At 43.0% G+C, this 13,557-nt stretch overlaps 2 protein-coding genes across 2 annotated transcripts in view; both read right to left on the bottom strand.

Moving 5' to 3' along the window:
• The window catches only part of CEP128 (centrosomal protein 128), a 305,103-nt gene extending 298,125 nt beyond the window's left edge, over nt 1–6,978 (bottom strand). Inside the window, exon 1 of the mRNA XM_081859123.1 lies at nt 6,975–6,978. The gene's annotated coding sequence lies outside the window, so the exon portion shown is untranslated. The remainder of the gene's footprint in view (nt 1–6,974) is intronic.
• STON2 (stonin 2) overlaps nt 1–13,557 on the bottom strand; it is a 68,782-nt gene that overhangs the window by 7,240 nt on the left and 47,985 nt on the right. Inside the window, exon 5 of the mRNA XM_081859611.1 lies at nt 2,669–4,531. Coding sequence (XP_081715737.1) covers nt 2,669–4,531 — 1,863 coding nt within the window. The remainder of the gene's footprint in view (nt 1–2,668; nt 4,532–13,557) is intronic.

The following is a 13,557-nucleotide window of genomic DNA, read 5'->3' as shown; positions in this document are numbered from 1 at the left end:
TTTTAGTACTAGTAACAGGAGCACAGGAAGATGTTTCTTTAGAATCAGGAACTGGGTAGTATGGTAGAAGCATGTATGCCTCTGTATCTGGACTGTTATTGCTAATACCTCCAATCTATAGTGTGGGCAGGTGAAGGATCAGTGCAGGCTGAGACATGCATGAACATGGGCAGCACAGATTAGAATGTGACCTAAACCTATAATCCTAAATATGTTTACTCAGATGTAGGTCCTATTGAAATGTGGAATCTTCCTCTGTCAAATATATATTGTTTAAACTGGAATGTATTTATTTTTATGTGTGTTATATGAACAGTGTGAGCTTCATAGGAAAATGTGCTTTGGCATTTTCAGATTCAGATATTCAACGTAATGCACTAGGGAGAAAAGGGCATTCAGTACTGATGAACATTGATTAGACACCAGTTTTCCAGTCTTCAGATCCAAAGCTGTGGTTTAAGTTGTGCTGTCCTTTGAAATGCATTGTATTTCTCCACAGTCAAGGCAGAAACTCCTCTGATGAATCAATGTTTTCTTAACACTCTTTGTTCGGCTTGCTTGTTGACTGACTAAAAAACACACTTTCACGCTGGAGCCCTGAATCCTGTCCAGTTGGGACTGAGACTCCTCACAGGCTGTAAACAAGGCTTGTTTTATCAGCCAGCATCAACATGTTGCTTATGAATCAGGGGACTGTGTTAGAAGTTACCAAGCTGTTCCTGGAACAGTCACATAAATGCTCCTCACGGAATCCAATTCCACAGCATAGGGCTGTTGTTGTTTTTTTGGACTGGTTCTGTGACATAGATTATATAAAAACAGCTGCCCCTCAAGCACAACAACAACAGACATCTGTGCAGTGACAACACTTGCCTTGTGCTTAGCAAGGGGAAACTTTCACACATAACTAAAGCAAGGCTTAAGTTGGGCCAATTTAATGAGATGCCAGAAGGACCCATTAGGCTAAGGCTATGTACACCTGCTTGGGAATATAATGGGACTTACTTCTGAGTAAACAAGCATAGGATTGCACTGTATTTTGGTATAGTCATCACCTTCACATTTTATAGCAAAGCAGCCCAAATTATGTATACAAAGAAAGATGTAGCTCTGCTCATTAGTAAGGTAGTAAATCTGTGTCTGGGGTGAACCACTACAGACTGCAGGTGGGGACTCACATGACTGACTCCTACCAATAAACAATGCCCCCTGAATTAAATCAGATGTCAGGGAGAAGGGTTTATTATAGCATCCCCCCTCTCCATCAAGCTCTCTGTGTTTGGAGGCTTTGGAATATAGGAGTTTTATTCATGTCAGCTTCTACCTGCAGCCTAAAGTGGTTCAGCCCAGAGAGGTTTACAGCCTGTCAGAAAAAGGCCCAGCAGCAGATATGAAGGGTGCACAAGGTTAGAAAAATGGGATTCTGCATAAAGCTAGGCATATGCCTTTTGGCTTAACACACTTATTCCACAGCCAAATCATAATAGTGCCAGAGCCAATGCCTGAAAGCTCTGACTCTGAGCTTTCTTTCTTCCTAGATAGGAAGTTGTGAGGCAATCCTTCTTCCCAAACATATGCAGAATGTCAGTTTTGGTCTGTTGTCCTCTCGCCCCACCCCAGTCCCATTTCAAAGTAGAGAAAAGCAAACAAACCAGCCATCGATGCAATTCTTACCTTGTCCAGGACATACCTGGATTCTAACACCTGTTGTTCAGATTCCTTTTGATCGAGGTTGTTTTTGTTAATGCATTTGTTGTCATTTTGATTATTCGATGTTTCTCCTTTTAGTCTTTTTAACCTCTGCTGAATTGGTTTTTATTGCTGTGTCTAGTATATAGTTTCTTAATTTCTCACTGGATGTTTCAGTTCATGCTTGCCAAGTTGCCTTGAAGCTTTTATTTTGAAATGTGAGGTATAAAATGTTTAAAAAATACATTTTCATATAATAGGGTTTTTGTTTTTTGCCACAGCTTGTGATAGAAGGGAGAAAGAAAGGAGTTGGAGGACAGTGAGACTAGGCTTTGAATGGTAAACGGGATGAGAAAAATGAAATACTGAGAAAAGGAGAGAAGGATGGTGGGGTCCATTCTGCCTTCTCATTTTTGATATTTTTACCTAAACAAGTATCTGGGCAGTTTAACTAGACCCTGTGCATGCGCTGCTAAGTTTTTCTTGCAAAGGGTTCTCAAACAAACTTCTCCAACAAAGTTTTTCCTGTATCACCTTATACATCATACATTTAAAGCACTCGTTTACCACTTTAACAGTCTTTGCTTCCCCCAAAGAATTCTGGGAACTACAGTTGCTTAAGGGTGCTGGGAATTGTTGCTCTTTGAGGAGACTCCTATAAACTCTTGGGGTAAGCAGAGCCAGATTTTGGGGGATGGTGGGAAGAAAAGCAAAACGAAAAAAAGGGGAGGCAATTAAGAACCATGAGAAGTGATATTCAATACAATCAAGTACTGCTATGTTTAATTACTACTATTACTGTTGCAAATTTTCATATCTTCAAAAAATGTAATTACTTCACTTTATGCAGGCATTCTGTTTGCACCTTCTGACAGAACACCGTTTGATCCATTAATGTTGCACGTTACTCCAATATGACCCAGCACCCAAAATACAACTTTTCCCAGTATTATTACCCAGTTGAAGCACAAGTACCCACCAGAGTTTTTGTCGGGCAGCCGATTTATCCTCCACACGATGGAATTAAAGGCATGCTCATATTTGGCAGTTCCTAGTGTTACTCTCATTACTGGCTCAGAACCGGACACACTGGTGGATCCAAAGCTGGCGCTTTTGTTCACCTTTGCTTTCAAAGACTTTTCCCCAAGGACACTATCTCTGCGGAAGTTTTTCACCCACTCCTGTGGCACTGGGTAGCGGACCATCACATTTTCACAGGGGACCTGAGTGAGAGGGTCTCTGTTGGAGGAGAACCCCGGAGACATCATCAGCCAGCTCTGGAGCTCCACCTCGGCACCGTTGATGCTAGCTGCAACCCTCAAGGTGAAAGGCAGCGTCTTCTCGGAAAACACGCTTCTGAAGCGCATCAGTTCAAACCTGCAGGCGTCCAAGGGGTTAAATTGAATGACGCGGGCGCTGGCGAATGCCTCCTCCTCCACGCAGGAGTGGAACTGACAATCGTACAGCTTAATCCACTTGGTGGTGGTAGTGGGCATGATGTCCTGCCGCGAGACGATTTCGTTCCCTTTGACAAGGACATCGTTGAGACCCAGCCTGCATTCCGCCAGGCCAGAAAGGAAAGTGAGAACGTGCACTCGGGTCAACACATTGTGCTGCAAAATCCTATTGTCTCTTTTTGCCAAGGTGCCATAGAACTCGTCCTTTACATCCACAGTGATTTCCTCCTCTTGGTAGTTCAGTCCCACTGTGCTCAGGTCTGTTGACGAGGCAGGCAAATCCATTAGTGTATCCTGGACCGCCCTGATGAAGCTGAGGAAGTCTTCATAGCTGGTGGTACCCAGCTTGATAACCTGCTCCCTCTCCGCTATGTGAGAGACAGCAGGCTTTGGCTGGTACTTCCTCTTTTCCTTGTAGGTGATGCGATCTATCCTCACACTGTGTATCCTCCCATTCTCATCATAGTTCTGGAGTTTGGGTTCTGAAACCTCATGGCTGATGTCAAGCTTGAATTCCTTGAAAGGCTTTTCCAATCCCTTCTCGTAAAAGAGCTGCAAGTACCGGCTCTCGGTCAGCTTTACGTAAATCGGCCCCCAGTGTCTAGATGACATGATGTTCTTCTTTTCTGGTATCCTCAGCATCATTGGCCAGCCATCTTTTCGCGGAGGTGGCCCCAGAAAGGACACGGTGCTGTATAGCTCAGTTGGCACTGTGGGGTCATCGTCGGGCAGAGTAGGACTGCTCAGCTGATCTGGGTCCCCGATCTGGAGTTGCTTGAGCTGCTCGACAGCATCTCTGTGCCTGAGGTGTTTACTTGGCTCATTAAAGCTGATGCAGTCAGACTCCTGATGGAGGGTAATGAGGGAGTCTCTCTGGTTTCTGCCAGAAATGGGAGAGGTTTGAGAATGCCTGTCCCGTTCTTCAAAAAAAGAGCTGAACGGGTTGATAGGAGAAGGCTGAATATCCCTCAGGGATTCGTCAAGGAAAGGGTTAGTAGCACTCCAAGGGGGTGTCCCACTAAATGAAGGCAAGCTGGTTATTGAAGAAAGGTCTAGTTTCTGAATTTTAGGGAGGTCAGCCAATGCACTTCTGGGGCGTTCCCTTTTCTTAAAGGATGAGGAGAGGGTAAGAGAGTTCACATCTGTAATCTGTGTTGTTGTGACTGCTGCTGCTGCAGTTGCTACTAATGGTGGGGAATCTGCTTTTACGGGGGATAAAGTGGATGGAGAATTGCAGCTGACTTCATTGTCATCAAAAGTCACCCAGCTGGGGAAACGAGCTGTTGTTGGGGTTTCACTATGACCGTTTACAGATGTGCTATTCAGCTGCCAGCTGGTGGCCTCCATGCCTAGCTCTTCATCTTCGAGAAGGGATGAGGAATTGTCTATATGGAGAAATGAGAAGAAGTGTCAATCCTAGGATGCAAGTTCTAGGCATCATAGTACGTTTCATCATGTGGTATGGGTGGTATGCAACTAAGTAGCTGTGCTAGCACAAGGATTATCACTAGCACAACAGTATTTCCTCCTCTCCTCCACCCATGTGCATCCCACACCATCTCTAAATTTACTAAAGAGCCCTGTTTAGGGAAGCTTTTAATATTTGATGAATCATTGTATTTTAATATTCTGCTGGAAGCTGCCCAGAGTGGCTGGGGAAACCCAGCCAAATGTGTGGGGTATAAATAATAATTTTTTTACTACTACTACTACTACTACTACTACTACTACTACTACTACTACTCTGGAGAGTTGTGGAGGGCAGATTTAGGGGTCACACAGGGGGAGCATGTGCCATTGTGCTAACAGAACCTTCACTTTAGCATTATATTGCATACAGCCCAATGAATGCCATAATTACAAACACAATGCAAGTACAATAGAAAGTTTTTTAAGGAGGGGACAGCATGTTAGACAAACTGCTTTTGTCTCCTTTAGAAGGGAGAAACCACTTACAGAAATAAGCAACCTCCTTCGCAAGAGCTCATATGGAGCTAGACATTCTGATTCTGCTTTCTGTTCAGATTTTGTTTGTAACTACTGGTCAGATTCATGGAGCCAGAAAATGTAATTCTACTGTACAGGCTTTTACAAATAATAATAAAACTGTTGTTTGCTCATTTGCATTTACAAGTGCTTTCATCAACCACATAAATCTGTCTCTAGCCTATGCACAATCCTTGACTGCTTGTCATGTTCTGTGGAGGAGAGAATAACAACAGATGAGGAAGCCAAACTTCCACCTTTAATTTATGAAACAGATCTGAGATAAAATATATTTCAATAAATGAAATACGAACTATCATAAAATCTGCTCTTGACTACTAAACATGTCACTGTTAAACATCTCTATAAATGGTCAGTGAAGGGTTAAAGAAATTGGGAACCTAAATGGTATAATGCAGGTTTTCCTCCCCATGACTATGAAAACCACACTGAGAACCTGGATTGTGTGGTTAGTTCCTATGTGAAAAGCATCTCATCTCATATGCCCAGGCAAGCCGTATGATTACTGTTTGCATATGCCACGCAGCTCTGACTTTTCAAGATGGCAAACATATTGCCAGGTAATGCATGAATAAGGGCCCTTGTTGTCATGCCACCTTCAGAACTATCAGCCTTGTTGAGCCAGAATAATTTAACAGTATGTCCAGAAGGTGGTGCCATAAAGCCAGACAAACCTAAGAGACCTCTTCCAAAATTATACACTAACTGCAAAACGTTTACCCCATGACACCAATTAATTGGTAGATCTCAAAAGTGTACACAGCGAGATTTTTACAGAAGCCTACTATGTTGCATTTGCATAGTCTATATAGCTTAAAAAGCGTAAAATGCCATGTTCCACATCTTCCTCTTACTCAGGAGCATGCTTGCAGGATCCTACACGCATGTATGAAATGTCCTCAGAGAGTACAATGAAAAGTTGAGAGAAACAGAAGATCAAAGTGCAATGCCCATATTGCAAATGAACACTCCTTCTCTGTGCTTTGCCAGTTTTTGTGCTCTGCATTGGACACCCAATGGTTTGATTTGATTTGATTTGATATCAGGCCTATTTTGATATCAGGCCTTTTGAACCTTCCAGTTGCCAAAAATAACACAGGTCTCTGGCTCCCTGGACCTGAACTTATGCTGTACCGTGCCTAATTCCTTTTGGTATTCACCTGTTGCTTGACCTCAGCTCTAGATTACATTTTGAACCTGGGCCTATGCTCAACCTGCCTGAGGGCACCAACTGTAACATGACACTAGATCATCCTTGGAGTCTTCCCTGATGAGGGCTTTCAATAATCTCTATTTGTGATTTTAAAGTCTTGTAAATCAAAACAAAAACAGAAAACAAACCAACCCATGAACTATTTTCTTAGAATACCTGCCCCCAATCCACAGCTAATAGCTACTGAAGGCATAAAATGAATACAGTGGTACCTCAGGTTTCATACACTGCAGGTTACATATGCTTCAGGTTACAGACTCCGCTAACCCAGAAATAGTACCTCAGGTTAAGAACTTTGCTTCAGGATAAGAACAGAAATCGTGCTCCGGCGGTGCGACAGCAGCAGGAGGCCCCATTAGCTAAAGTGGTGCTTCAGGTTAAGAACAATTTCAGGTTAAGAACAGACCTCTGGAACAAATTAAGTACCGTATTTTTCGCCCTATAGGACGCACCGTCCCATAAGGCGCACCTAGTTTTTTGGGGGGGAAATAAAGGGAATTTTTTTTATTTCCCCCCCAGGCACGGGGCTGGAGCGGGGGAAGCTCGAGCTTCCCCCGACCCCAGCCCCCAGAACAGGCAACGCGCCGCAAGCCGTGGGGGCCCAGCGCCGGGCTCCCGCACCTTGCGGAGAGCCGTGCGCTGACCTCAGCGCGCCCAGCCTTTGGCATGCAGGCAACTGTGTGGTGGAGTCTCCTTCTTTGGAGGTCTTTAAGCAGAGGCTTGACAACCATATGTCAGGAGTGCTCTGATGGTGTTTCCTGCTTGGCAGGGGGTTGGACTCGATGGCCCTTGTGGTCTCTTCCAACTCTATGATTCTATGATTCTAACTCTCTGCAAGCCACGGGAGCCCAGCGCGGGCTCCCACGTCTTGCGGAGATCTGCGTGAAGCCTGGAGAGCGAGCCTGCATTCGCCCCATAGGACGCACACACATTTCCCCTTCATTTTTGGAGGGGAAAAAGTGCGTCCTATGGGGCGAAAAATACGGTACTTAACCCAAGGTACCACTGTACTACAGCTTTGTAGTATTTTTCAGCAACAAAAAGAAGAATATAGCAGCCTTGCCAACTATATCTGTGACCTTGAACAGAACACGGTGTGGGTGGGGAAGAGCACTTCGCTTGGAAAAGAGTGCATTTCCTAAGTACACAAGGACTTCAGTAAATGCAGCTCATCATCCAGCAGAAGTGCTTTCAACGATACTGTAGGCTGCTTGGGTAGAAACCTGACTTGGAAGGTGGTGGGGAGGGGCTGAAGAAAACTGATAAAAGAACCCAGAGTTAGCAGAAAACTTGGTTCCCCAACCTCTTTATCTACATGGTGCTGCTGAGAGAACTATTTTAATTAGCGTCTGAATGACCTCCGACTCAATATTCACAGAACCTGAGGGCAGCAAAGCTTTTGATTATTCATACAGGGTGAAGATTAGCACTAATAACTGAAGTAGCAAGCTGAAAACATGTGCAGACACTTTATTCTATTTGCGGCTGGTTCGTACTTGTAGCCTGCCCTCACACAAGGCTCCTGGGTGGTTCTGCAGGCTCTTTCCTCACTGTGTTAGCTAAAGCTCCAGCTGCACTCATGGCCCTTCGACCTGCTGCCACAGGAGGTCTTTTATGCCTCCCATCTCCAGGGCCAAGAGAGGGGAAAGCAGGGGCCTCGTGTGCAAACATATACAGACCTGAGGTTCCACGTAAATGTCCAATTGGGTAAGTGAGGCCCTGGAACTCCTAACATTACATTTTAATAATTTAGGTAAGCCACCATAGGGAACCTTTGGGTCCACACACATACACCCTGACCGAGGAAATCCAACAACGCGAGAGAATATGGGATGTGCCATATTTTAGCTCTTTTTCCACGCTCAGGTAATTTGGCTTGACAGGGAAATATTTTGGGAATTTGGTCTTGCATTCCAAGGCTCCATGGGAAGACTGTTCCATTGTTGCACGCGCCCTGCCCTGCTCAGGGAAGCAATTTATTCTCGCCACAACTGGTGAGGTAGAAATTAGGCTGAGAGAAAGCGCTTTTGCTCAAGGCCACCCATCACATTATACAGCAGATACATGTTGCAATAGAAGGATGCCCCCACATGAAGCACTCAGGAGCCAAGCCGTATTTTAAGTAGTGCTTAATAAAAATAATAATAATACCCCACCCATCTGGCTGGGTTTCCCAGCCACTCTATTCCAGTTGCAGTCTTGCGTCATCATAAAGCAGTCTTCTTACATCCAGGAATCAGCATACATAGGTGGGATTACACACAGGGGAGAAGCCCCTGTGTGTGTGTGTGTGTGTGTGTGTGTGTGTGACAGACAACCATACCTTTTTATACCAGTTGGCTACAGACCAATTAGGCAACTCCCCATATCTTGGTTTCCTGATGCTGACACATCACATGATGCTGAGTCAACATTTCTACTGAACACAGAGTGTTAACTCCTTGATACCCACAACACTCTAACGGGACATGCCGTCGGATGTTCCCTGTCCCGGTCAAAGCACACAGTTACCTTTAAGCCACATAGGCTAGAATGCAGCTACAAGTTAAATCCCAAAGCACCAGGGAAAGAAGGGGATCTCAGATGCTACACAATAAGAGTACTGCTAGATCAGACCAAATGTCTGCCTGGTTCAGTATTCTGTTTCCCAGTGTGAGCTACAAGGAGCCCACAAGGGCATAAAGGCAAGGATGAGGAACATTTCTCATCCCAAGGACCAAATTCCCTTCTTCCTTCCTGGGGCCACATGACTTTTGTTTGGTGGGGCCAGAGGAAAAAGTGCACAGAGCAATGAATGTAATTTTTTACCTTTGTAAAAGACAAATAAAAAGCACTATCAAGAGTTCAAGGACACATTCCAGCCCGACAAAAATTATCTAGAGGAGTTCAAAGCAGGACTGGTGAGTTGTGTGGCTTAGCCAGATCCCCCTGGAGGGACACATTTGGCCCCTGAGTCTTCGTTTGCCGTTTATGACATAAGGAAACATCCTGGATTGGGACCCTTTTGTGTGGGGGGAATAGGGGCTTTAACTCTTTGTCTCCCGATGTGGTTCCAAACAGCATCAGGCACCACGTGTCTGCTAATATGTTAAAGAAAAGTTTCCTCTTGAATGAAGGGGAGACTATGCCCCCCACAATATGAAGAACAGGTGAGGGAGGCCTGACCTGGATTGAGACCAAAGCTCCCCTACTCCCAAGGTTCCAGTCTTTACCCATCTTGTTCAGCCTTAAGCTAGTGCACTAGTAAGAGACAAAAAGAATCTTGTGGCATATAAAAGACTAACAGATTCATTGGGGCAGAAGCTTCCATAAGGTAGAACCCAATTCATCACTTGACTGAGCTCTTGAGATTCAAAGTCTCCTTCCATTCAGCAGACACAAACATGCTGAAAGGACAAGCTACCAGCCTGCTACGACCTCAGACCTGGCTCATATCTGCACACAGCTTAATATCTGCCTCCTCACATATTCCTATCTGAGATGGCTACATACAGGAGTTTCATTGCTGCCATTAAGACCATTAACAGGCTGCTAATATCAGATAGCTGCACAGGGGAGATAACACATCATACATGTCTCTTTAAGGTGCAACTGGAGTTTGTATATGGAGGATTCATCTGTTATTTCTAGTCACTGGTTGGAGTTCATACTTTCAGGTAGTGGAATGGCAGGTACAAAGTCTTGAAAGGAAAGGAAAAAAGCACAACACAGAAGATATCCACCAGGTATTAAAGGACAGAAGCCACAGCACGTTCAGACATAACTCTCTCTTGTTCTGCTTCTGAAAACACAGAACCTGTTTGCTTTAAAATAGGACCAAGGAAAGTATGGTCAATATAAGATTGATTTGTTCTATCAGGGATGGATCTACATGCAGGAAAAAACACATGCTATAAATAAGTCAGAAATTAGATAGATGTAAAAAAAGGAGGAGAAACCTATGGAAAATCACGTACAAAAAATGTCTGCTCTCTGACGCCATCTGGTGTTGCATGTTTATAATAACACAAGAGAATCTGCAGAGGGGGCATAGAAGAGACCTGAGAGCCTCGGACATGAGAACACCAGATTGATGGACAGGATATAATGGTTAGAAAGGACTGACATAACCCGAAACCAGAAAGAAGGGAAGTTGGATAAAATTAGAAGAGAATTTCTTTTTATATATCTTTTTATTTTTGGAATTACTGTAATACTAATGAAATATTAGAATGTGCTGGAACGGAATTAATTGGCTTTAGTAGAAAGGTTTGAAGGAGTTAAGTACAGTGGTGCCCCGCAAGACGAACGCCTCGCAAGACGGAAAACCCGCTAGACGAAAGGGTTTTCCGTTTTGGAGGCGCTTCCGCAAAACGAATTTCCCTATGGGCTTGCTTCGCAAGACGAAAATGTCTTGCGAGTTCCTGCGGGTTTTTTCCCCCTTTTCCCTCCTTTTCCTAAGCCGCTAAGCCGCTTATCAGCTGATCCGCTGATAAGCCGCTTAACAGCTGATCGCTAAAAGCCGCTAAACCGCTAATAGCGCTAATCTGCTAAGGTGTCAATGGGCTTGCTTCGCAAGACGAAAAAAACGCTATACGAAGAGCCTCACGGAACGGATTAATTTCATCTTGCGAGGCACCACTGTATAAATATGGTTTAAACTTTGAAATTTTATGGTTTTGAAGGTAAGATAAGGTTAAAGAAATTAACGGTAAATTGAATAACAGAAAATAGTAAAAGTTGGAAAGGATATGTGGAGTTGAAAAAAAAAAGAAAAAAAGGAAAAGAGACAGATTGTTAAGATAAAGTATTTAAATAAAAATTGAGAAGTATGGGAAGAATTTGCTGAAATAATGAATGAAGTTAGAATACAAAAAGGGAGGTGTGAGGAGGTCCAAGAAACAAGTTAATGAAAGGATGTAATTTGTATTTGTATTTTTCTTTGTTCTGTTTTGTTGTTATTTTCTTGGTTTTTGTAGGTTTTTTCTTTTTTTGTATTTTTGAAATTCTGAATAAATATCATTTAAAATATATATATATAATAACACATTCAAATCATTGTTTTTTGACTAAAATAGCTGAGTCCCAGCTCTCCAGTACAACTCCAATATGTTTACACAGTGACTATTTTGTTATTATGACATTCTGGTGGCTAAAATAACAGACGGGGAGTTCCAGTTCAAGTCTTCTGCAGGCCAACTACAAGGAGATCAGAGACAATACGAGCTTTTGTACAGGAAAAAGCTGTAAAGAAACTTGCCTTTGCTGCACCTGTTTTGCTGATAAACTGATAGCAGGTTTGCCAGATCAGCCAAAATCAGCAGTTCCAAAGCAAGAGAGGGTTCCTTATCAGTACTTTTGGCGAATGGTTGGTATACGGGTTGCAGGAGCCACAGCAAGGTTAATTTCATAAATGGTGAATGACACTCAAAGCTGGGATTTAGCCATATCTAAGAATATAATATATGTGGATAGATTTATAATTTCTTCAGGATTTCACACGACAGAAAAAAAAAAGCAGCCATTTCTATTTTCAAAACATGCTTTCACAACATTGCCCAGAGCAGTTCTCATTGGTTTTCTCTTGAACTCAAAAATAGTAACACCGGTTTCCTGCTTCTGGTGCCCAGGGTATTTCCTAAGGATCAAATGTTAATGCAGAACTGTATCTTCTATCTGCTGAATATGACAAACAAAATGCCTGCACAAGATGAGAAGGAAGTAGACAATTTTCACAGTGTCGTTTTTGAAGCTTTCTGTAACAACAAATTGTCACTGTTTTTTGGGTTGAATATATACTGTATGGTAATTTACGGACCTCATAGGTATCTACAGCCATTAGCACATAGCAAAATATGTATTTTATCAAAGGATTTGTTGAACTGAAATACAATTAAGAAGTATGTTAATACTGTAGTGAAATACAATTAAGAAGTATATTAATAGTGAAATAATTATTAAGCTCTAACTGTATGTAGGTTTTATTTTATTTGTTTTTTATCTTATATTTTGGAAATGTAGATCCAGGTGTTTTTTTCCTTAAAATTTTTTTGGGGCCCCCTAGAGAGTGGGGCCCTAAGCTTTTTTAGCTTATAAGTAAATCCGGCACTGTTTGTAAATACATACACCATTTTATTTGCATGTTGCTTTTCTATAGTTAAAACTAGGCTCAAGGCAACTTACAACACGGGGCGGGGGAGGGGGAATAATTACAAACAGAACAGAAATCATCATAAACAATATATAAAAGATCAAAAAATACACCACCAAATTGAAACAATTTACATATAAATCATAGAAAGATCTAAAATAAAGATATAAAAAATATAAATAACAGTGATTTGGCAGGGGGTTGGACTCGATGGCCCTTGTGGTCTCTTCCAACTCTATGATTCTATGATTCAGTGGCAACCCCCACCAAAAAATCCCCTTAAATAATACCACAGCCCAAGAGTCTGTCTAACAGCCAGACAAGTCAGTCAGGGCCCTGCCAGGTGGGAAAAGGCTTGCAAGAGAGGAAGCAGGTCTTCCAGGACTCACAGGCAAGATAGTCAGTGGTCTGGCTGCCTGTGACAAATAGCCACTGGCCTGTCTGCAGGTGGCAAGAATATCACCATTCCTTTCACGTAATATTGCAGTCTCTGTCTCTCTGACACACCCCTTGTAGGTGAAGACACAAGACTGAGGAAAGCTCAGTCAAGCCAAGAGCAGCATGGCTGGCTGACTCCTGGGGTGGAGAAGCACTGTGAGGAATGATGTGGTGTCCAATGGCTACTCCTCACTCCTTAAGCAAATATGGTTGGCCTGCAATGTTGTTATTGCTTTCAGTACACAAGCAACATGCATTTGATTATGACACCCCCTGCTTTGCACTGTATTTCCTCTGTATTGACATGAATGGGGTGGAATAACACAATAGCAATGTAATTCACATAGCATGTTATGCAATTTTGCCACAGTAGACAGCAAGATGAATAACGTACTTTTTGGCAGAGGATGAACTGCAGCAGAATGGAAACACTACTGTATGCAAAGAAACAGGGTGGAATGGAAAACAAAGTCTTCTTACATCCCTGGTGTAGAACTAGAAACTGACTAGGTATAAGGCATCTTCCTCCTATGTTTCTACATATGCAAACCAACAGAGGACAGAGCGATAAGTGGTTGAGGAATATTAGTTAAAAGACTCAAAGGGAGCGAATACCCTCCTTA

The sequence above is a fragment of the Podarcis erhardii genome, assembly GCF_964252035.2.
Source record: "Podarcis erhardii genome assembly, chromosome: 1".
Lineage (NCBI taxonomy): Eukaryota > Metazoa > Chordata > Lepidosauria > Squamata > Lacertidae > Podarcis > Podarcis erhardii.
The sequence above is the reverse complement of the archived record's forward strand: the minus strand, read 5'-3'. Positions and strand labels throughout refer to the sequence as shown.